Source organism: Gekko japonicus, unplaced genomic scaffold (assembly GCF_001447785.1).
Source record: "Gekko japonicus isolate JY-2015 unplaced genomic scaffold, Gekko_japonicus_V1.1 scaffold3126, whole genome shotgun sequence".
Taxonomy (NCBI): Eukaryota; Metazoa; Chordata; class Lepidosauria; order Squamata; family Gekkonidae; genus Gekko; species Gekko japonicus.
In genome coordinates, this window is record NW_015167149.1 from 59326 (window position 1) to 84982 (window position 25657).

Below are 25657 nucleotides of genomic sequence, written 5' to 3' on the forward strand. Positions count from 1 at the left end.
GCCAATCGCTCCGTCGCCGCCGATGCTCCTGCTGCACGCCCCCCGTCAGGAGGAGGGTGCCCCCTGCCACCTAGGGGCAGGTACCCAATTATCTACTTCCTTGCGCTTTCGAACCGCTGGGTGGGCGGGAACTGGGACACGGGCCGCGGTGGGTCTCGAACAGCCTTAAGGGCTGTTCACTGATGTTACAGCAGGCGTTTTACTGCCTGCGCCACCGCTCCCTTATCTAATTGTTTTCTATATTTTGTAAACCACCTGGAGTCTCAGTGAGAAACGCAGGGTAGAAATGAAGTATTAATGAACAAAGAGCTGTCACTGCTAGGAGAACTGTAATAGATGTATTAGCTAAACTTCCACTCTTCAGACGAAAAAAATTAAATATATGATTTAAATCACAAACCCTAGGATATATTTCTCTTAAGGGTCCACTAAAACTAACTTGCTTCTCTTACAGGAATAAGATTTTCTGATTGACAGCTTCCTGGACTCCTTTAGTACTTCTTCAACAGGCGGAGAAGGAGCTTGTCCATAGAAGATCTGTTCAGTTTATCCCATTGACTTTGTCTAGGCACTGCGTCAAAGGTTGCTCTAATATCCATGAAGGCAACAGCTAACATGCCATCTCTTAAATTGGTGTACTTATCCACAATAAACTGGAGAGTATGGCATTGGTCAACTATGCTACCGCCTCTACAGAATCCAGCTTGCTCTCAACTCAATATGGCTTCATCTTCCATCCAAAGTAGCTTCTTAGGAAGCAGAGAAGTATGTAGTTTGCCCACCACTGATAGTAAACTTATGGGCTGGTAACTGTTTGGGTCAGTTGGATTGCCTTTTTTGTACATGGGAACTATTATTGCACGGCGCCAAAAGGTAAGCATAATCCCTGTCTCATTGATTTGTGTGAATATTGGTGCCAATATCTTCGCCCACCAATCAGCGTTCACGTTAAACAGCTCCAACAGTATCAGAAGAGTTGCATTTATACCCTTGCCCTTTACTTGGAGTCTCAGAGCAGCTTACAATCTCTTTCCTAATTTCTGATGCTGTGATAGGGGGCCATTTCTCAACCATTTGGGCAAGGGTATTATTGGTGTATGAAGTCGCAAATAAGGCCTTAAAATGTGCCTCCCAACAATTAGCAGAAATATAACAAAGAAGCGGAGATCTGGTATTTAGTTCGTTTGCAATTATATCCCAAAAGGTATCTTTCTGTTTGGAAACCCCGATTAAACGTTTCCAGTAGGAAATTAAAGCTGCTCTTTTTTTGCTTTTAATGAGCATTCTGAACTCACATTTCAACAAACAACTCAATTTCAGTATGCCTCTGTCATTATATAGTTTGAATTGTTGGTGCATTTAGAGAATTGCCCTTTTAAGTGCCCCACAATCAGTATCAAACCAATTGTCTTGCCTGTCCTGGCCAAAGTCCCTGGTCAGTCTGTAGGATGTATACAACGGCTTGGAAATTTTTTATCAATTCGCTCATTATACCTAGAGGTTCTTCTCCAAGGAAGAATGAATGGAGATTTTAGCCTTGAACTGACAGGCTTTAGGATAGTTTTTTAGACCCTTTACTTCCTTTGTAATATAATTATTCCAATACACTGGCCTAAGTTTATTATGATTTTGGCTCAACTGAAGAGGGATGGCAGAATGAAGAAAATTACATTGTAGAGTGTTTAATTATAACTGCAGAGGTAAATGATCGCCACCAGTGTTCCCTCTAAGCTGAGTTAGTGTGAGCTAGCTCATATTTTTTTAGCCTCCAGCTCACACATTTTTTTCATAGCTCAGGAAGGGGTGGCTCCAGAGCAAACTAATTTATGCAGCAGCCAAATCAGCTGCTCACAACTTTAATGCCAGTAGCTCACAAAGTAGAATTTTTGCTCACAAGACTCCACAGCTTAGAGGGAATATTGAATTCGCCACCCATGTATTCTGTTGTTTCCAGTGAGTCAGTCACATTGAACATGTTAGGCGATACTATAAAGTAATTGGTGACACTGGCTCCACACTGATTAATACATGTAAAGTCTCCCTCGCTATCAACCCTCAGGAAGCTATTACCAATTAGGAGCCCACTGTTAATAATTAGAGAGGCTAGCCTTTTTCCAGCACTGACCTTAATGTCTTTAGATTTTCTGGGCTCCACACAAAAGTTATTGATTGACTGGTCTTTAAAGCTTTTAAGGCAACCTTATGCAAACCCAGCTGGAGTGTGGCAAGGCAAGGAAGGGGTTAAGAGAGCAACAAGCCTCTGAGAAGGGCAGGGTGGAGCTGGGCTTGACCAGCATGGGCAGAGCCCCAGGGATAAAAAGGGCAATGTCAGAAGAGATCAGGAATGCAAGCTGGCTGAGCAAAGCTGAGGAGGCGCAAAGAAGCAAGAAAGAGGAACCTAAAGGAGGAGCTGGAGCCTTGGGGAAGGTACAGCTACCAATCTGGGATAGGCCTGGTTGAACTGCCCCAAGGCAGAGGCACAGCTCAGCCCCCTAAACTTTAAAAGGCAGAAATGGGCGGGTAAAGGAACTGTGATTGTGTGGAAGCCTGTGTGGACTTTGCTGCATCCAGTAAAGAGTCAGATATGGAACACCTTTGCGTCTGGAGAGCCTCTGCTGCATATGGAAGTCCATTATGATTTCCCACTGCTCCCGGGGGGGGGGGGAAGCAAAGACCCCCCCCTCCCCACAGTTACCAAGGGGGACTGCACAGTGACCACAGAAATGAATTTATGTATTTATTTACATTTGTTTGTGTATGTGTTAACTCACTCAACCCTCTAATTTCACTGACATGCTCAGGGTGAGAAACTGAAGGCTGCAACCTAGCCGAAGGGAGTAGTGGCGAAACATAGGGAAGATCTTAACTTAGATGAGTAATTGTGTATTTATGACATTTTTAAACAGCAAGCCATTTATCTCTGATATTCAAAGATAAATGGGCTGCAGCATTCCATGCAAACATAGTGGGAAATGTGGATAATGCCATGTGATATATTACAATGAGATCCCACTGGAGAAATAAGCAGGGTATGACTGTACATCTAATTTAATAAAATAATAAATACCCTTCAGTAAATTGCCAAACGGTGTCACACAAAACTCACAAAACCTCTTGTTGATTGCTATTTCATAAGGTAGATTTTTCAGGATTACTGTATATGACGTTTTATTATGCACTGGTTACAAAACAGAAAGACGTCACCTGGTTTTTTTACCTGGCTTTCTTGAGCTCTCTGCAGTTCCTTTAGCTTGTCCAATGCCATCTGCTGCTCTTGCTTTGTCTCGCTTGCTCCTTGTTCTACTGTGTTCTCCTGATCCCTGAGGAATCTGAGGATTGACTGCAGTTGTTCCCATTCCCTTTTTATTTGGGCCTCTTTTTCCCTCTCTATCTCCAAGGCACGGATAATGTCCTGCTTTTGATTTTGCAGAGATGCCTGTGTAATCTGTAAACTGCTGAAGAGGTCCTGTTCTCGCTCAGGTTCTTCGCATATCTGCTTCCTGTCCATTTGTTTCTTGGAGTCAAGAGCTTGCTGTTGTGTCTTCTCAATTATGGCTGCCAGTTCCCTAGCATGGGACCTCTCTATAGTCAACTGAGCTTGCAATTCCTGCAATGAATCTTGATGCTTACAAGACCCACATTCATTTACCCTCCTGCTCAGCTGCTCCGTTAAAACACGCTCATGGTTCAAAGCACTTAAAAGCTCTAAACAGCGGCTCTTCTCAGCATCTATATTCTTCTGCAATTCCAATGACTTAGTCTGTTCTTGGGACAGCAAGGCCTCACAGCGAGAATGCTCAATTTGAAGTTCTTTATGAAGATTGCTGTTTGCGGCCTGCTTGTGCTCTAATGCCACAGACAACCGGTTGGTTTGAATGCGCTGTAGCTCCAAGGCAGCCTGCAACTCCTGTTCAACAGAATGAGAAATTCACTGGCATTACGCCTGTGGGTATATTAAGAAAACCATCAAGGCAACAAGCTGATTTACAATTTAGTTATTACCAGGGGTCATTTCGTAGAAAAAGAGGTGCAGGAGCTCATTAGCATAACTCATTAGCATAACTTATTTGCATATGCCACACCCCCTGACTTCACCAGAAGTGTGTCAGAAGGCAACACCCACTGCTCAGGCTCCACTGGACTGTTTTGGATTGCTAGCTATGGGGGACGGGGATGCAGATCCTTGTGTTCCTCGTGGCCCGGGGCTGCTGGGAGCAGTGGGCGGGGCTTGTTGCATGTGCCCGCTCCCTGGGCTCTTTACTGCCGGAGCTCCACTCCTGTGCGCTCCTGCAGGAAATGACCCCTGGTTATTACAATCTAGGCATAAGGCGTTGTAGGAGGGTAACATCAGGTGAGAAATCCAGCTTATAAATTAAATCTGAGAAGCACTTTTTGAACTACAAATCAATAGTTTGATAATTAATCCTAGATTTATTTATTTTTACACAAACCTGGATTTACTGCGGCATGCCCATTTTGTGCAGTGTTAGGTGCCAGGTAAATCAGTAACTCCTCTACCTCCCAAATGTATCAACGTTGCCTAACTTGGCCAAGGCATTCAATAAACTTCTAGGTTGTACCTGATTACTGTTAAGCTTCCAAACAGTGAGCATCAGCTGGTTAGAATCCACTTGCTCTCTGCTATCTACTCCTCAATATAGGCTCTCTTGTCCCCCAGAGATTTGCCTGTCACCTCTGACGGGTCATTGAGCATGGGTATTCAAAGGAGAAGCCTCCTGGGCAAACACACAGAACATAGCCACTGGCCCAGGAGTCTGAAAAAAACCCTGCACTGAAGTATTTGCAAAGCCACTGTAAATCCATGGCATGTGCTTATGGAACTTGAATGTATCCATGGCATGGAAATCAGCAGTACTCTGGTCTTATGAGGTCAACCTGGCACTGTTACCCATCTGATGTGCTTCGGCAGCACATATACTAAAATTGGAACGATACAGAGAAGATTAGCATTTCCACCTGCCCATGAAAAGAAGAAGAAGAGATTGGATTTATACCCCGCCCTTCACTTGGAGTCTCAGAGCGGCTTACAAACTCCTTTCCCTTCTTCTCCCCACAACAGACACCTTGTGAGGTGGGTGGGGCTGAGAGAGCTCTGACACAAACTGCTCTTTTTCAAGGACAGCTGTGCCAGAGCTTGTGACTGACCCAAGGTCACACCACCAGGTGCAAGTGGAGGAGTGGGGAATCAAACCCGGTTCTCCCAGATTAGAGTCCATGCACTTAACCACTACACCAAACTGGTTCTTCTATTTGACCATGTCTGACAATATGCCTGGGTGCGTTCGTTCAGCTCCAAAGTACAATAGCACCAAAAATCTCAAAAAATTATTTTAAAAAACCTTTCCCTTTTATGTTTTTCGCCCTTTCATAACAGCACTCTGTAACAATACTAAAAATACAATACAACAGCAAGAGAATACACTTAACAGGAAGAAACAAATTTTTATCCTTTGCAGTTCCAAGGTCATGTACATAGCACCACCAGCATGCACATACTTACACAAGAAGCCAAAAGAGAACTCTCGGGAAATGGCAAATATTTTTCTGAGCTTATTAATGCTCAGCCTACTTTTCCATGAGTAGAAGAGAGTTCGTGCACTCTAATTTTAACCCATTCGCTGATACAAAAATTTCATTAAAGAAAATGCTAGATCAATCGGTGTGCATTTATTTTTCACTGTTTATTCTGACTGATGAGATTTGGGTTTCCTCAGTGCAAGATTTGAATAAGCAGAAGAAAGCAATACAAAAGCCTCAGCACTCTTGGAGGTCTACTATTTTCATACAACATCTTACCTCGAATACTTTTGATTTTTCATTCTCCTTTATTTTCTGCTGCTGCTGTTGTTCATCTATCATAGCCTGTAGTTCTTTTTCTTTAAGGCGTGCATTCTGCAAGTCTTGAAGTACAGATGTCATGCTTTTCTCTTTGCTTTCTAGTGCAGAACTGAAACATATAAAGGTTATACATCTCACCTGTGAACTATTGGTGCTAGCGACAACCCTGGTGTGAGAGCTGTGAGCTAAGTTACTGAGAATCTTTAGAGTGATGTTATCATGTTTTTGGATTACTACTATGCTATAGTAGTGTGTGTGTATGTATGTATGTATGTGTGTATGTGTGTGTAGATAGATAGATAGATAGATTGATAGATAGATGATAGATAGATGATAGATAGATGATAGTATAGTATAGTATAGTATAGTATAGTATAGTATAGTATAGTATAGTATAGTATAGTATAGTATAGTAGTATATATAAGGTGAATGCATGAACCTACCCCTCATACTGCCGAGGAGTGAACATTTAGACTGACCAGAATGAACGCACCTAACAAAGGATGAGATGGTTAGACAGTGTCATAGATGCAACGAACATGAAACTGAGCAAACTTCAAAGGATGGCGGAAGACAGGAGGGCCTGGCGGGAGCTGGTCCATGGGGTCGCGAAGAGTCGGACTCGACTGTGCGACTGAACAACAACATGCTATACTTGGTGCTTTTCAATGGAGCATATTGGATTATGGCTACCAAGTTTTTACTAGTAATGGGCATGAACTGACTCAGGAATGAAAGTTTGTGACCAATTTGGGGCAGCTTGTGGTTCGCAAACACAGAAGAGCCGCCACAAATTTCCACCAACTTTAAGGTGGTTCATGAAGAGCAGAAAGTAGGGGTTTAAATGGCGCTGAGCAATTTAAAGCCCTGCATTCTGCTCCCCACCACTTTTCGCAGGGAGCAGTAAATTCAAGAACCAACCTCCGATTTCATATTGGTTTGGCCATGAACCAAAACGAACCACAAAAAAACCCGAACCCATCCCTATTTTTACTGTTTTATTTCTGGTGCCTTTGGTACTGATTGGTTTTTCCTTTTTATTATTACTGATTTTATTGTAGAATTTTACTTATCCTCTGTTGAAAAGTGGTATGGGTACTCTTTGAAGGAGAAAAGCTGGGCATGAATCATCCAAACAATAAAAAGACAGCAAAGAACCACCTCACAGTAAACATTTTCTTACGAAAATGTAGCAGAAGATCTTTCAAAACACAAACTGGTTACACAGAATACACCGCAAAGCTCTTACCTGTATTTGATTACTTCCTTTTGGAGATCCTGAAAAGCCTTTTGCAGCTTCGCATTTGTTTTCTTGCTTTCAGAGAGATCCAGTTTCAAGTTCATTACTGCAATGTCTTCCTGTTTCAGTAGCTTGTGCATTTCAGAGGCTTTTTCTTGCTCACTTTTTAGAGAAGTCTGCAAGTCACTAGCAAGTGATTTCTCCTGCTGAAGTTTATATTCTAGTAGTTCAACTGAAAAAAGTTTTCAAAAAGTTAAAAAACTCTATACAAAATTCCAATTAACCTTTTTAGATCACCAAGAATTGACTGGAGACAAGCTCAAGAAAAATGGAAGGGGGGCTAGTGATCCCTAACCTGCTTTATTATTATCATTATGCTGCAAAACTACTTTGGTTAGCAGATTAGTTTTGTGGTCAGTCAGATCCAGTAGTGCAATCGGCAGTAACAGTTCCTTTAAAAAAATTCAAAAGACAAAGTTTTTTAGTCAAAAATTATATATTATAGTTTAATCTAGGGTAAATTGTGACAAACTACTCCTCCAAACATCAGTATTAAATGAGCTTGCCTCTAAAAACAGGCCGTTCCTGGTTTCAGTGTAAACAATGCACACATGCTGGTTTAGATCACTATTATGATTTATTTAAAGATACGCAGTGTTGTTTTAGGAAGTTATAAATTAACAGAGTAAGAATAGCATTCCTCCGTTTCAGTATTTGCAAATGAGAGGTTTTATTATTGAAAATTACATGAGAATACTGGGGAGTGAGCTGAATTTGAATCTTGTCTTTCACAAGGAAATTTAGGCGCCGTTATACCTTTTCTGTTAGAGGACGATCGTAAGGAGAACCCAAGTTGTGCAATCATGTCAATCTTAACTAAGGGACGGGGCAAATTTGTTCTGAATAAGGTGAACGCATGAACCTACCCCTCATAACTGCCGAGGAGTGAACATTTAGACTGACCAGAATGAACGCACCTAATAGGCTTTAGAAAGATAACAGATAGGCATAGAAAGGAAGAGATTTTGGAGGTGGAATACCAAAAAATTGGGATGAACAGATACAGTATGATCTAAAGGCAGAGTTTTGGTGATCACTTAATTTTACACGATTTCTCACCAAAGCAAATTCTACATGAAAGCCCAGGACCTGGACAGCCAACATTTCTCAAAAACAGTCTTAAACAGCATTGACCTATAAGAGTCTTCTTTCAAGAGTGCCAGATAGCCCATGGTTCTGTGATCAACCAAATGCTGAGGACAAGACCTGGTTCCTATGGGTGGGGTGACCGTGAGAGGGGTGGCTCCTGTGTGGCGGTCCCAGACTGCTTTGATGTTGGAGATGAGTATTTGGTGGAAGACGTCTTCATCTTAGGCTGACAGGTTGGCTCGATGGAAAGGGAACACTTTTTCCACAGTTCTGATGCCTGAGACGAATGGTGATGTTTGTGAAATCATGGTTTCCAAGTTTTGGGCTTAAATTGCCGATTAGTGGCAGGTTGGGAGACATCTAGGTTCTGGGCTCTCTTTCTACTGTCATCAACCGAGGTTAGTGTCTCATCTGTAGAAGCATGGAAGAGCCCCTCCCCGTCAAATGGCAAATAATTCAACTTTAGCCTTTATGTCTCGTTGGAGTGATGTAAAATGCAACCAGGCATGATAACGAAGAGCTAAAGAAGTGGCCAGGATCCAAGAAAGACATGTAACCGTATGGCGGACTGTACTGATCTGTTGCTTGGAGATCCTACAGATCTTCTGGGTTCATGGAGCAAGTGTCACTTGAGATTCAACAGGCAGTTGAAAGGTGACTTTGGGTTGCAAGATGAAAGGTGTAAGCGGAGAAGTAGCATAAACAGGTTTGTATCTCGGACACCATTGAAGTGAGACAGCAGACTTTTTTAGCCAGGGTATCGATTTTCCTACCCTTGCAGTCAGGAGGACTCAGATAGCAAACCTGTTTGGATCTAGTAGATGAGTGTACTATGATGGAGTTCGGTTGAGGCTGGGAGAGTAGGAATTTGGCATCCGTAGACTGTACCTTGTACATCGCCTCATAGCGTTTGGCAACTGGTGGGGTTGATGCTGGATTCTTCCAAGCCTCCTTAAAGCCTTCAAGATGGACTGGCAACATAAACAAAACAGCAGCAGGTGGCAGATCACATTGGAGCAATTTATGAACGAGGTCAGTTGCCTTAGGGGTATTAGAGGTCAATTCGATTTGCAGGGTGGTTGCCATCCATTCAAGGAACTCAAGGAAAGATTTAGAACCTTCCAACAGAGACAGCACACCCAAGAGGCTGACATCAGGGTTTTTTTTGGGGGGGGGACGTGCATCGTGTCTTCAGCACCCAAGTCCGAACTATTGGGGCTGACATCTGACGGCTCCAGCGGTCACTTGCGCCCCCTCTTCAAAGGTGAAGAGATCCAGAAGGGAAATCTCAGCCGGCAGATGGTGACTCGTCGTTACTGGTACCGATGTGGAGCCTGAAAGATCAGGCAAGGGATGCACTGTAGAATCAACCACCGGAGCCTCACGGTCTCAAGGCGCAGGATGGCCAGAGTAGCAACCAGAACCCGAGCGCCAATGCAGGGAGGCATAACACACACTATTGGAGCAGGAACGGATTGGCACATCAAGCAGATGGAGTCGTGGTCTTTAGACCAGTAATAACAAGTGGTGCGACCGTTGTTGACTTTGGGGTCAGTGTCGATTTTGAGTGTTTAGAGGTCTTTGATTTTGCACTTAAAGTAGTCGAACCTGATACCCTCCTGGCAGACTTATTGGGCGCGGTCAAAGCCGAGGAGGCTGAACCAGCAGGAAGAACCGAATCTTCCCTCTGTAACGGTGGGGGAGGCAGAGTTGCCGAGCTCTGTGTGGTCTGCGCCATTGAAGGGCAAAGGGAACTTTCCAGGAGAGAAGTACGGAGATGGACTGCCCGATTTTTTCATGCCTGCTTGGTGAATTTCGAGCAATGGGCAAAGGTATTGATATGATGGCCTTCTTCCAAATACGAAAGGCAAAGATTGTGTCCATAGCTAGAGAGAATTTCGTCTTTACAGCCTCAACAGTTTTTGAAGGAAACAGCCCATTCCATATGCTGCCAGTCCAAGGGAGGAGAAAGGGGTGGAAACAGAGGGTGAAGAAAACAGTTTGAAGGGAAAAAATTATTTGTTTGTTCTGTAGGAGAAAGTAAAAGAAAAAAACCAATGATCTAAGAAGACAAGGGAGAACAAATGGGAGGAAAGTGTTGAAGGTCAAAGAGACTAAGAGATGAGGTGCGAACAGCATGGCGGAGAAGAAGGAACTGAGTGAGAGGTGGCTTTTCCCACATCTCCAGGCATGTGCAGTTGATGGCTGCTCCCCAGATCTGAGGAGAAAACCCACCAAAAATGTGTTGGAGAAACTCTAGAAATTTCTGAGGTCGGGTTCTGCGCAGGCACTTTACCCCAACTGTGGAACTGCACAGAGACCACAAAGAAGATTATATGTATTCTAGTGACTTCTCCAGTTCTGTATTAGTAAAGGAATATCAAAAAGTTTTAATACTATGTATATTCATTTTCTTCTGCAAGTGATCTCAGCTACCAACAATATCTCTCCTTATATATAATTGTGTTTTTGGGTGGCACTTTTCCAGAACATTCCACATGCTCCCAAATCAGTTGGCTCCCTGATGTGTCAATCACAAGGTGCCTCTACCCATTGGTGCCTGCGTTGCCTTAGTCCCGCCCACCGAACCGGTGGCCAGCATCTCGGCCTCAGTATGCTGGGAGGCGATGGACAGGCCAGACGCTCCAGTGGGCAGAGGGTCCTGAGGCCAAGCCCAATCATGGCAGCGCTGCAGCGGTTGTCGTCGGCCGTGACCAGCTGCAGGTAGCTGGGTGGGTGGCGAGCAGACGGGCACTGGTGCCATGGAGGACAAGGTGGCCAACAACGACGGCGAGGCCGTGATCCAAGAGCTACTCTACCCCTATTACTTTTAATATTTTGACGGCCTTGGCAGCAAATACCAGGATACTTGCTAAACATATCACATTTGACATCTAGATTAAAGTCCAGTAGCACCTTAGAAATCAACAAGATTTTCAGGGTACATATTTTCGAGAATCAAAGCTCCCTACATCAACTTTGACTCTTTTTTTTTTTTTAAGTGCTCCTAAAATGAAAACTGGTGACAGCCTTCCATACTTGTTTTACATTTTTCAGTCAAATGATGCAATGAATTAAGTAGTAAAGAACATTTGGTAAACTTCCACAAGGTATTACCTTGTCTTCGAAGCTGGTGTTCTTGTTTGCTTCCATGATTCTCTGCGTTAATAAGTGTCTCTTGGAGTTGCTGCAGCTTTTCCTGGTTTTGAAGATGCATCAGTCGCAACTGAGCTTGAAGGTCTTGTATTTCTGTAAGCAAGCTGTTTCTGTCTGAAGACAAAAGGTGCTCCAGAACTACCTTTTGCTGCCGTTCCTGAAACGAAAGCGAGCACATTTCAGATCTTAAAATGTACTTTCAAAAGTTCATATGTATTGTTTTATTTAAAGGCAACGAAGTTTGAGAAGCTTACAAGGTAAGATTTACATCTTAACATGAAAGGCAGAGAACCTCTCAAATAAGGGTCAGGAGTAGGGCAAACCTTGAACTCATCTGTTTTATAGTCCAGAATAGGAAAACATTCCAAAAAATCTTAAAATGAAAGAAGATACACAGTGTCTTGTCAGAACCACTTAGATTTATAAGGAGAATATGACTGGCATACCTGCTGTTCTGCTATATGCTCTAGCTTTTCTACCAATGATCCTTCGTCTCCAGATCCAGAATTGCAAAAATGTGACTGAAAGTAGCTTTGCAACATGTTTCGCTCCTTTTCTAACACGCACTGGACGGCCTGAAGTAGTTCTCCTCTCCAGTCAAAAAAAGCAGACGAATAATCCTTTGGGGGGGGAAAAAACACAAGCCCTACTGCATCTGAATTCTGCTATGTTCATGTTTTCTCATCAGATATGGAGACCTTACACTCCATTCTACATTGTTGCAGCTATCTCCATACATCCTGTCCAAAATACAGTCCTCTTTCACTCCCTGAACCATTAAAGAGACGGCCAGAGAAACCAGCTTGCTAGCATACCTATACATACAAACACATCCATCCAACAGATGCATCTGAACAAGAAATCATCAAGGATTCTCTGACAAGAACCACTGAGGCATACAGTAGTGTTTCCCTTTTATGATACAACTCCTCGTATCTACATTCTGTGCTTATCAGTGTTGTCATGGCTGTCTGCCCAACCACTGTGCTTGATTACGGAGAGCCAAGCAGTGTCAAAGGCCCCTAACTGCCTCTTCAACTCATCTTCTCAGATCTTGCTGCTTCTGCAGGATCTGGGAGGCAAAGACTTCAATCCATAAACTAATACATCTTAAGTAAAACTATATGACAAATGTAATATCCACAGGCTATGGAATTACATTTTTTTAAAAAAGTGATTATAATGTGCCCTTATTTGAACAGTGAAGTGTAAGTCACCAGAAGCATCTCTGGGTGGAGAGTTATTTAATGTTGTGTCTCTATACCTTGCCTTCTTTATCTGGCATTGTGCTGAGGTAATGCTTCAGTGACTGGACTGCATCGAGCAAGGTTCGGCTCTCTTTCCGCAATCCCTCCATCAGGGGTGCCTGCTGAAAACTGAACATTTTTTTCCTCCTTAACAGGCAGTATTTTTTCTGACAGAACCAGTATTTTGCAGCTTTCTTCATCTACAATCTTCAGCATGTTCTGCAAGAGTGCGAAAAATGTTTTTAGTCAATTCACCAAGAAACCCACCCTCAGTTTTGGTGTCTTCCCTGAAAACCTTACAAAATCAATCACAACGCTGTCCACAAAAATGCAATACACTGTATACATTGCATCGCCATCTATCCAGCTGATGGAGGCGACAGAAAATTGTCGCCATTTTAGCTAATTTTAATAATTTTAAATTTGTTGATTATATTGTAGGTGGTACATATCGTCTTTAAAAACTGCTGTAGTGTAGTAGTTAGACTAAGACGAGGACACCTCGGTTCAAATCCCCACTGAAGTATGAAACACCTTGGTTTAGTTCATTTTTCTCAGCCTGACCCGCCTCACAGTGTTGTTGCAAGGATGCTATGGAGAATGGGACAACCATGTAAGCTGTCCTGATATCCTTAGTAGAAGGGCAAGATTTTTAAAAATACACAAGTTTTACCCAGTTTTAAATTCATATTTTTCATTGGTTAGAGTAACTAAATACATCTTCTTCTTTTGGACACTGCTGGGGGAAAAAGGAATGTTTAATTTAAAATAATGATTCCTTGTGATTTAAATGAGTGGGTTAAATCAAATCAGTGATTTATATTCTCTTGATTTAATCAACGTTCTCTATATTAGATCTTGCAGTAAGGAATTCAGTAGTCTTTCAGCTGTACACTACCTTTAACTGATGTGAAAACAATTCTTTGCCTTGTATTCCTGGTTCGGTGGCCCCTGGAACAATTCTGAGACATTGCGTAACACTGCCATCTTGGAGCACAGTGGTTTCCGCATTTTCATTATTACACTGAAGTACCAAATCTGAACCAGTACCTGAAAAACAAAGCGGTGACTACATTAAAACTATGGACAGGGAACTAGCAGGACCTTGAAATGGCATTTCCTTCTGTGGGGGGGTGGGGAGGAACCAGTGTCCTGCCAGTGGTTCTCAGGCTGCAGGTCAGGATGTGAAAGTGGACTGCAGCTCTTTCACAGGTGGTTCAGGAGACCAGGACGGAGGAGGCAGCTCCACTGGGAAACGCCATGAATATAGCAGTTGTTCAGTAATGCTCTCTCTCTCTCTCTTAAAAATGCCAAAGATTGGGGGTGGGGGGAGGAATCATAAACTTTCTGTGTTCACTGATGTGAGATTCCTGCAATTTATGTCAGGGAAGGGGAAAGCAGCATGGAGTTACTTTGCAAGTGGGTCCTGAAAAGAACAATTAACTGATTTTAAAAAGTGTGAAAAGTGCTGCCCTAAGACTATGGGAGTGATGCAGCCCTCATTCCATAGCACTATGAGTGGCCAGTTTATAGGACTGCTAAATTATGGCAGTGGGGGGGAACACTCAAATTGTGGTTGCTAAATTTACGTCCTGCAAGAGATTACAATACGTGCCATACAGTAGGGAAGAGAGTCAAACATTGGGTAGGAGGAAATGGTGAAACGATGTGGAAGTGACAGCTCAGGAGCTAGCCTGCACAAAGTTTGTATAAGTTAGAAAGCCTCCTTCGCGTGAGAGAAGATGGGGAATTGAGATGCTGAAGGTGGAACTGTAGGTTACCTGTATGGAATTCCTTAGTTTGTTTGAAATGGTTTAGATAACAACCCCAACAATTTTAAGTAACTTTAAGAGTTGGACTACCTAGACAATAGACTGAGATTTAGGCAGAGGATGGACACTAAACATGTTTAATCTTAACTGCAGATATTGAAACGTCTTAATCAGTGAACAGCAAACAACGTCATGGCTCAAAACATCAGTCTAATTCAGAAATTCCTAAATTATGAGTGAACTAGAAATTAGGCCCGTTGTGGAAATAAATACAACGGGATCTAGAAAGAGGCTCTGGGAGAGTGCTCTGGCTTTGGGCAAACAGTGTCAGTCTGCTTTTAAAACATGAACCTGGGACCTGCACACCACCAGAATACAGCAGATTCCATATGCAACTGACATTCCAACTGCCTTGCGGGGGGGGGGAGTTTGAGGTGTGGAATGGAGTGAAGTCCAATCAGCTTCCATATGCAAAAGACCAAGTTGTCGCAGCAGTTGTGGTGTGGGCGGGACCCGGGCTTTGCCTTCTGATTGGTGGCGATATATGCTGAGGAGCAGTGCCATCAGCCATACACTAAGGGAGTGCATTTTAGAATTAGAACCTTGGCACCCACTATTCAATTATATATAAGAAGAAGAGATTTGCGAACCCATTAGAATGGAGGATGACTCCGGTGTTACTTCCCCCTGCTCACATCGCTACGATGGCTTTATAATGGCTTTAAGAAAACTCACGTTATGAGACTGTAGATCTTATGCATACCTTAGTGTTTAAGGTGAAACCAGGACCGTGGCTTCTGTTTTGGTGAGACAGACGACTGCAGTTCCCCTTCTGGAATTCAGCTCAAGCGTCTGACTGACAACCTCAGACAAACTGCGTAGCGTACAGTTCATCCGTAGTTAATACAGGGGTGTCGAACTCATTTTTTATGAGGGCCGGATCTGACATAAGTGGGACTTTGCTGGGCCAGGCCATGTGTGTCATAAAATGTAACGCCAGGTAGCGGACCCCCAGTGCATCAACAAGTTTTATTGGAGCAGGCAGAAAAGGCCACATTACCAAGAGGCAAAGAGACGGAACACTTTGCCGCAAGGGTGCTGGGACCAGGTGGGAAAAGACAAGCCTTTGCCTGGTCCTCCCATGTCCTTTACTTCAAACCGCCCCCTCTTCAAAACTCAAAAAGTTAACTTACTGCAGCCATAATCGGTGCTTGCACCTTCAAGTCTGGACATGGTTGAACTTAAATCATTTTGCAGTTCAGATGGCATCAATGTAAAGTTTTCAGCATCTCTTGCCTGTTCAGCAACAGATGTGCAAAAAAAGAAAAGAAAAGATCAGATACAAACAATGTGAATTATTCAACAATAAAAGGAAACTAGTACTCAGGGTTTGTTTCTTTTTTAAATTAGGGCTTAATTTTTCTTTATGAGAGTGAACAGCAGCCTGTCCTTGATGGGCTTCACTGTTCTTTTCTCACCTATCATACCAATTGTGAAGGCTTACCCTTATACACATTTCTTCTGAACTACAGGGAACAACTAGAAATTGGCCACGTTCCCACTGTGTTGAATATACTGAAAGAAAAGGCTGCAATCTATTCACACATGCGCTGCTCCAGTACTGTACTGAAGGACACTACTGAGGTCGTGACCCCAGTGCCGGTGGGAGGAAGCCCTTTTCACCTCATCCCAAGGGTGCCCACCAGAACACACCCCAAAAAATTTCCAGTTTGTAAGTGAACCGTTGCCAAACCAGTGCCCTGTGACCAGCGCTAACACTGGGTGGGCTGGTATCTAGTTATACTGAACCAACAAAGTGGGAGTGAAGGGCTGCTGCTTCCTCACGCCTCCCTGCCCTTTCAATCCTCAGCAGACCCACATCCTCTCCTGCATCCGGGGTGTGTTGGGGGGGGGGCTGTCGGTCTGCATGGCCTGAGATTGTAAGATTGGCCCTGACAAAAAGTTCATAACTGAACAGCAAGATCCTGCATTCAAGTACTACACTTCAATATTAGATTTGTTGTTGTTGTTGTTGTTGTTCAGTCGCACAGTTGAGTCCGACTCTTCGCGACCCCATGGACCAGATCACGCCAGGCCTTCCTGTCTTCCGCCGTCCTCTGAAGTTGGCTCAATTTCATGTGCATTGCATCTATGACACTTACGGCCCCATAAATATAAGACAGTGCTATCCTTTGCTTAGCTCAAATCAACACTTACTTCCAAAACTCTATGCTTTTGTTTCAGATTCCTGTAATCCTAGCCCTAATGCTTATTAGATGTCTTGATTTACACTGTGTAAGGACACCTTCAGTCTCTCGGTGAGAAAGTCAGACTGTAAATATAAGTAAACAAATAAATAAAATCAACCCTAATGTGACTTACATATAACTGGTACTGAAAGATGTTGCTGTGTAGTCCAGAATTACCTCATTGGCTGGAATTCATGATAAAGTGACAAAAAAGTGGCCAGTATGACACAATACCTATTATTATTCACTCTTCACTCATTTAGTTTCCATAGGAACCTACTGAAGGTACATGACTCAGCAATGTATCAACATGTCATTAGGGGATTTTACATATCTGAAAGGACCTGTTTAAAATAATCACTTACTGAAATGTTTTCCTGCCCACTGTTGTATTCAGGGTCCAAGAAGGTAGGTCCTGAGAATGCTGGGAACTGGAAGGGGGAGCTGTGTGCTGTTTCTTGATTGTACCTCAACAATCCAGAGGAGTCTGTTTGTATGACCGAGGACTCGGAACACAAGCTTTCAAAAGCTGCACTGTGCATGCCATCAATTTCTGAGAAGGGTGTTAGATGAATACTTGCTTGGAGTTCTATACTATTATTTTGTTTTCTCATAATTTCCGGGGAGTCCCACAAAGTTTTATCAATAACCATACTCTGGAAGCTTTCTGGTACTTGTGGAGTGAATTTCATGTTTTGTGAGAGACTGTTCAAGTTGTACGTCAAAGAATTTGGGGTCTGATTAAGGTGCAATGTCTGTTGACCGTGCGGTTTTAAATTTTGTTGTTCCTTTACAGTATTTGTTGTTTCTGCTTCCTCAATCAAAAGCATTGCTTCAAGATGTTTACCTTGAATATTAAGATTTTTGCTGGAGGTCTTTTGATCAGTAATTAGAACTTCTTTTTCCTGCAAAACAGTTCAAATGTTCAGTATCTTGCCTTAACCATACAATCGTAGAGCTGAAGGACCAACAATGGAAACACGTTTTACTAACATTTTTGTCCTTGTGAGAAGTCCCCTTGTAAATGGACTGAAGGAGAACACAGAAGAGTTCACAGCGCTCTCTACCACAACACATTCAGGTCATGTACCTTTCCTTGGCAGCTCACGTTCCAGTGGTGGCCAAGCAGTCCAGTTAAGTACTTCATGGCCCTCACTGACTACTGCTGTGTGTTCTGTGAATCTCTGGCAAACTTTTCCCATGCCATTTTGTAAGCATCTGAACAAGACACTGCAAGCCAAACTGAAATGTATGGAGCTGCCCGGTGGTGGTGGTGGGGAGGCAGGTTTGGATGTTTGCTCCTATCTTTTCCCCAAAAGAGAGATAACCGCAGTTTTGGAAAGGTGTTTTAAACTGCAAGTGAGATGAGAGGAAAGGTTTCAATACTCTTTCATAAAGCAACCCTTCCCTTGTCTTTAAAGTTGTCACCTGGAGCTTCTAATTAAAAACTGTCAAAGGATCCTAATCATGGATCTTTCACATTGTATCTTTCTTGGTCCTAAATATAATTCAGATACATTTGCTTGAAAACAGAATAAACACGCTTCTTACTAGAACACTGGGGGAAGCCGAGTGGTTTCTCCTTGCTAAATGCTTTTGTGGGTCATCTGAACTCACTGGAACTTCAAAGTGTCTTAAGATATGAGATTCAAGCTATATATGCTTCACTGACAGTAAATTTTCACAAACATCATGGGAATTCCCAGTCTTCTTCAGCCTTTTTCAAACACTGAAGTATGAAGTCCCTCCTTAAATCCCAACACTACCTTCCTACCCACTCCCAGATCCAGCATGAACGTTTCACCTTTACCTTCAAAACCCTCTATGATCTTGCCTCCCTCACTTTACTGTATTTCTGATACATTCAGGGATCATGATCTTCATTGCACCGGCTTCACCATACTCAGATCTCCTCATCCCTTCAAAGAATCCCCTTCTTATTTTGCTGTCCCTTATGGCTAGAACTGCCCCCCGCCCCCGAAGAGCAGCGTGATGCTACCCCCTTAATTCTTTGCTATGTCCTTTTTAGTCTTATATACTGCTTTGAGCAACAACAAAAAATACATGAAGGAAAAAAATTACAGCTGGCCATTATCAAAGCAGGAGGAGGGAGAGGCAAGACTTATTTACTTTAGAGTCTTTATTGGGCTTTTCTTTTAATTCATCACTTAACTAAATGTCTGATAGCACACCGTGTTGGTGTATGAGGAAAGAGTCATAAATGCGCGCGGTTTCTGGATCCAAGCTCACTCTGTCTTATGAGCCCCTTGTGTACAGTGGCTGATCATTTTTAGATCAAGCCAAGAGCACTGGGTGTGCTTCCATTCAGGAAGGCAGAATGCAGCACAGTTTAAAACTGCAGCTATGGATTGCTTGGGAGTGTGTTGTGGATCAGAAGCACTTACCACTAGCCATTCCCTGCACAAATGGTTTTCCTTAACCAACCTGAATTACATATCCTGTTTAATGCTGACCAGTATTGGGACATTAAAAACATTACGGGTGTTACATACCAGTTTACCACTATTAATTGTCACTGATGGCTTATCACTTAGTCCTTGCTCTTCTCTTCCTCCCTCTGTTTCTAGAGAAAGCTGGACGGCATCTTGTTCTGACACTGATTTATAAAGTGCAGTTTCTTTCTGATCATCATTTTGGTCCTCTTCCAAGGACCATTTCAACTGTAAGTGAAAAAGAGCTCTCTCAGACCGCAGTGCTTCCAGTTCTTCCATGGACTTCTCATTCTGGGACCTCAGTTCCACAGCAGCAGCTTTAAGTTCACTGATTTCACTCTGATAAGCGACCTCTTTGTCATGCAGGGTGGCTACCAAGACCCTGAGCTCATTTTCAAGCTGCACAACATTTTCTTTTTCTCGCAGTACTTCAGCTGCTTGCTCTGCCTTCTGCTCTGACGCAGCCTGGAGCTCCAATTCCCTTTCAGAAAATGCTGCTTCCCGATCTCTCAGTTTACCTTCAAGTTCCTGAATACAGGAAGTGGCAACAGTTATTTCAGAATCCCTCTGTGTTAAGCACACTTCCATGTCCTTGTAGTCTTCCTGCAGTTCTTTGTACTGTAGTTGTAAATCTGTTAGCTCTTTGAAGTACTGTCTAGAAGACTCCTGAATGTTCTTCAGGTTTTGGTCTAGATTTTTTATTTCTACGGTAAAATGAGATTCTTTTTCTTCAAGCAGCTGCTGCAAAGCTTCTCTGTCAGCCAGAACTACTTCCAGCTGATGGCAAAGTTGCTGCTGGTTGGACTGAAGCAGCAAACAGCTGGCTTCTCCATCTCTGTTCTCCAGATGATTCAATAATTCACTCTGCAATTCATTTTGAAGATTCTCTTCCTGCTCTTCTAGTACAAGGGTTTTAGAATGGTCTTGGCTGTCATCAGTTTCATCACAGATGGGTCCACGAAGTGCTAATTCTTTTTGAAGAGTCTCAATTACTCCATGCAGCTGTTCTATTTCTTCTGATTTATCCCTTGCCAATTGTTCCTGATCAGCACGAAGTTGTTCTATAACCAATTTCAGGTCCTCAATTTCAAACATTTGCTTTTCCAAAACCTGAAAACAAAAACACGTAAGACTTAGTTGCTATGAAAAACTATCAGCACCTGCAGACTTGCCATTTTGTTGTGCATTATTTGGAAGCTCTCTTTTATTTTATTTATTTGGAATATTTTAGGCTACGTTTTCTGTTAAAATTGTTCAAGACAAAAACACAAAGCAACACGTTGCCTAAAACAATAAATAAGGCAAAATGATGAATAAAACAGCAAAAATTAATTCATAGTAGTAGATAAAACATCATGTTTAAGCAATTATGGGGAAGGTCCATGGTTCAGTGCTAGAGCATCTGCTTTGCTTGCAGAAGGGCCAAGGTTCAAGCCCTGTTAACTCAATTAAAAAGGATTAGGTTGTAGGCTATGTGAAAGAACCTCACACTGGAAACCCGGATGAGTAGGCAATAACCTGAATACGATCAGAATATGATTATGTTTGCATGTAAAGGCGTAGAAGCCACACAACTGGCACTTAAGCCATGTAATATCTTTTATTAGGACCAGCTCAAAGACACATAAATGCACGCTTTTAAGTTCAGATAGACTCTGCAATTGTGGCAACAATTGAATCGATTCTGTGGATCTTTCCTTTTTTGCCTCCCCCCCCCCCCCCATTTTTGGATTTAGAAGCTGAATTGATCTCTCTGGTAATCAGGACTTTGTCTCTTCAGACGCTAAATCATCTCGGGTAAAGATAAACAAACCACTTTGTGTGGCGAAATTTCTGGCAGCTGTTGTTATTTATTTATGCTTTCAACTTGTATCCCGCTCAAACCCCGAGGGGTCTCTGAGCGGCTTACACAATTTCTGTATCCCTATCTATGGCCACATAGTCAGGGGTGGGGGCTGCCCTACTGGCACCCAGTGGTTTAATTGTTAAGTTATATGACAACTTTAGTAGTAATTTTTAGGCTCTCCTTTTGTGGAGCAAGGGTTTGCTGTTTATGACTCTGGTTGTGAAAACCAGTTATCAAGAACAAAGTAAGCAAGCAAAGGAGAAAGGCAGCTAATAAACACTTTAAATATATACGTACATATAAAAATAAATAATCTCTCTCTCTCTCACTGGTCAGAGGAGAAGCGTGTCATCCAATCCTAACTGTAAGAACACAATCTGCTGGGAAGCTGATAGAATCCTGTGTTTGTTCATTAAAATGGGCAGGCTCCCAATCACCTTGTCATCTGGCAGAGTGAAGAGTTGCGGCTGCATAGTCCCCCCTCCCCCCTAGAGAGGAGGTGAACAAAGAAACTTTCATGTTTCTGCATTTTCTTACATGCAGAAACCTCCCTCTCTTGAGTGGTTGCCCCCATTGTGCTGCTTTCATTATCTGCATGGGGGCCGGGCACTCTAGTGTTAAGAGGATACGAAATGCAGAGAGAGCTCTCAAGGACTTAAGGAGACTACTCCCCTCCCATATTTTTGGGATTCCCTTATTTTCCCCCCATTAACTGGTACTCGACTGGCTTGGAACATTCCATGTTTTCTGGAACATGGTGCAGTTCTCATCAGGCCATTTGTCCTCCACTTTTAGTTAATCCACAAACCATGCAATCCTATAGAGAGTTACTCCAGTCTAAGCCCATTGATTTCAGTGGGTTTAGCTGGAGTAACCCTGCATAGGATTGTGCTGTAAGTCGTATCTTTTCTGTTGTGTTTTTTTAGTCCCCTGAATATGTAGAAATTCCCTTCATTTTTGGTGCATGCCCTGGCTTTGTTGCACCCACTTTTAAATATTATTGTCAAAAGCATACATACCAATTTACATTATAAAAACAAATCCTTTCCTGCTAAAATCCTGATTAGGAATGGGCACGAACTGGGCCAAATTCAGTTTTGGGGCCACAAACTAGGCCAAATTCATGATGAATTTTGGCTCATGAGCTGGTTGTGCCCATCCCTAATCCTGATACATATTCACATTTTATTATCAAAGAAGGCCCAGCCTCCACGTATTCACATTTTATTATCAAAGAAGGCCCATCCACATGTTACCTTGTCTTCCTTGCAGCTTTCGAGCTCATGTTCTAGTTCTGCAATCTGCTTATTCAAATGATCTGTTTCTTGATTCTTTTCTTCAAGTAAGGACTTGAGAAACTGGAGAAGAGCCAAGTCACTCTCCCCTGGCCTCTGAATCTTGTTAAATTTTTCATTGTTTTCCTAAAGAAAAGAATTGAACACATTGAACACATGACATTGGCCTAATGTTACTCGGTGATTCCATGACAGTGTGGGAATTTGAACCCAGCTCTCCTAAATCCTATTCCAACACCCTAGCTAGCTAAGATAAACAAGCCAGGATTACAGATCTGGAATGAAAAAAGAAATCAGACCTACTTTCAGGTATGCATTTTCTTCTTGAAGCTGCATTATTTTGGAGACATAGTCTCTTTTTTCCACTTCAATTTTTAAACTAAGGTGCAAGATTTCATCATTTTTGTTTATCAGATCCTCTTCAAATTGTTTAAGTTGCTCTAACAAGTTTGCAACCTAAAACAAAGCAAAAATAAATTGTTTTACAAAACACATCTCTGAAGAAAAATGCTGTCCTACTCTTCTATCAACACAACTGGAAAAATCCACATGTGACCATTTAGACACGCCACTGCCAAAACCCTAACGCCTGAACTAACAATGCAAAAACAATTCCTTAGTAAGAGAAATAAATGGTTTATTTTAAAAAGTCAAGCTAAACAGGAGGTCTAGGTTGTGACAAAAACCTCTAAACTTTAATGTGGCTCAAGACTGCCCCCTAGAGCTTCTAAGATCTTGGACCCCAGGGGTTTACATCAGAATAACCCATTCATTCCCATTTGGACCATCTTGTCAAAATTAATCTCTTTTTAGAGGAAAGGAAAGTAGTTTGGACAGGACCAACTGTGAGTCCTCGAGATTCAGAGTTATTAACAGCTACGTGGTGGGAGGGACTTAGTAATCTTCTGATTGGTAAAGTTAGTCTGCGACATCAGAGGTGGGACTTTACATTGCAGTGGCTAATATCAGCTAGTCACTCTTAGAAAGAAGGCTGTCTTAGGTCAGATTCCATTGTCCATAAATATTTGGGGGGAGGGTTGGCTCTTGCTTCGTCCCACTGGAACCATGTGAATCTGGTGACCACAGGATGGTGGGTAAACAACCTCCCCATCCTGTTACTGCAAAGAACTCTGCTCATGTTTTGTATACAAACTCAGTTAGACCTGTTTTACTGCTTTTGACAGTCTGTGTGCTGTATTACTGAGTGCTTTCCTCCTGTATTTTGTTTTATCCCTTTTTTGAGCCCAACCATACTTTCCCCCCTTCTCTTTTATAAAGAACCCTTTTTTTTTAAAGACTCTTTGTGCTTTGTTTTAGCAGGTTATATTTTCTCTTAATTTCTTCCCTCATATGTGCCGGACTGCACAGACATTGCACAGTTTTCCATACAGTATTCCACAGCGTTTACACCTCACTACTTCTTTATTCACTGTGCTAGAAGGAAACTTTCTTAGTGGGTCAGTCTAGATCAGGGTTCCCCAACAAGATGCCTGTGAGCGCCACGGCACCTGCCGACACCTTTTCTGGCGCCTGCCAAAAGTTTTTAGGAAGTGGGTGGGGCCAGGGAGGGCTTTTGCCCAGCATGGCTTCTGGCTGACTATTTCATTTATTTAAATCTTTGATTTATAGCCCCCCCTCCCTTGCACAGCAGTGCTCAGGGCTGGTAACATCAATACTGGAAATTTGATTGACTGCGCGGATTTTAAAAAAAATGTTGCTTTGGCATCTGCTGCCACTGCATCCCTGCTGCCACAAGGATCTACACTGGATTACTGAAGTTAACCTGTGACAATCATTTCGTGGCTGGCCCCACTTCCTGCAGCAGCCATTTTGTGGCACTCGTTTACTTGCTGCACCCACCATGCTTTGTCAGGATCCCAAATCTGCTCACGGGCTTAAAAAGGTTGGGGGGCCCTGGTCTAGATGTTCTCAGGGGATCAAATGTCCAGTGAAACTTATCACAGAGCATCTATCACCTTTTCTTTACACTTGCATTTCTCTGACCAAGGAAACTATCAGGTGCCCACTCTACAGGGACTCACAGCTCCTCAGCTGCTTAGCAGAAACAAATGCCACAAAACCCCAAAGTTCTAGGAAATCAGTGCGGCCGGCAAAGTATATATCAAAGATATAAAACTCCAAGCATCTGGATATAAAACTACAAAGGCCTCTCAAAGAAGAATTGTAATTTGGAGATTGGAAATTAGCTGAGAGGAGTATCAAAATCTATTTTAATGGGATTGTAATTTAATATTTTGTATTGTTTTTACTGTTTTATTCGGCAATATGCCCTGTAAGCTACCCTGAGCCTCCGGGGAGGGCGGGATAGAAATATGAATAAATAAATAAATAAATAAATACATAAATAAATACATAAATAAATATGAGTTTTTAAGTACAATCTTAAAAAGGAATTTTCAAATTCTAAGTGACAGTCAATACTGTCAATTTCCCCCCCACTGGTCCTTTAATTATTTTTGTTTCAACTTACTTCTGTCTTTTTTATTAGAAGCTCTTCTTGCGCTTTTAACTCTCCCTGTAATATATGATCCATATCTCCTTCTGGAAGCACTCTGTGCCTGATTTCATCCAGTTTGGACTGCAGAGTAGAAATCTGAATCAAATTATTGTACCGCTGCTGCTGCAATGCTTCCTTATCCTATAAAGAGGAATACAAGAATACACAAAAGATTATTCTGCTTAATGACATTTCCCCAAACATGTAGATCAATGGCAGACTGACCTCCTATCCTGATCTTTGCAACTCCGCAATCAAATCTCCATTCATTGATGTGGGGTTGAAGCCAAAGTTCTATTATGGTTCAAATTCAACTATTATACTTTCGATTTTCAGCTAACCATAATTCAATCTGAAATTACACTATTTTCCTGACCATGCATTTTGCACAGCTCTGTAGAGAATTATCAAAGCATTTTTACAAGTATCACCAAGGGCGTAGACTTTCCAATTTTCCGGGGGGGGGAGGGCTGGGCCAGAGGCATTGCTAAGTCATTAAAAGAACTGGGACCCAATGACATCATAGGGAGGAGCTAGTGACATCACAGGCATGGTCATTATCTATGGAGGTGGACCCATGTGGGATTTAGGGATGGGCTCCCCAGAAATTTAGGGAGGCCTGGGAACCGCCCTAGCAATGTCCCTGGGCTGGGCTAACCCCAGGAACAGTTGCCTTCTTAGAACACTGCTTAGAAACTTAGAAAGCCCCCCCCACACCCCACACTGGAATAAGAACATAATATCAGGCCATACCACATTGCAATAAAGCCCCTACAACTTTATACAGAAATACTGAGCTTCCCTACCATTTGCCACAACTAGCCCACCACACAAGAAGAAGAAGAAAAGATAGGATTTACACCCGCCCTTCA

At 42.5% G+C, this 25657-nt stretch overlaps 1 protein-coding gene across 1 annotated transcript in view; it reads right to left on the reverse strand.

Annotated features, from left to right (window-relative positions):
* The window catches only part of PCNT (pericentrin), a 91015-nt gene that overhangs the window by 14704 nt on the left and 50654 nt on the right, over positions 1 to 25657 (reverse strand). Inside the window, 14 exon segments of the mRNA XM_015413095.1 lie at positions 3218 to 3907; positions 5818 to 5968; positions 7110 to 7332; positions 11367 to 11562; positions 11852 to 12025; positions 12670 to 12777; positions 12779 to 12871; positions 13551 to 13702; positions 15618 to 15720; positions 17039 to 17578; positions 19187 to 20236; positions 22229 to 22393; positions 22571 to 22723; positions 24759 to 24926. Of these exon segments, the coding sequence (XP_015268581.1) occupies positions 3218 to 3907; positions 5818 to 5968; positions 7110 to 7332; positions 11367 to 11562; positions 11852 to 12025; positions 12670 to 12777; positions 12779 to 12871; positions 13551 to 13702; positions 15618 to 15720; positions 17039 to 17578; positions 19187 to 20236; positions 22229 to 22393; positions 22571 to 22723; positions 24759 to 24926 (3966 nt within the window).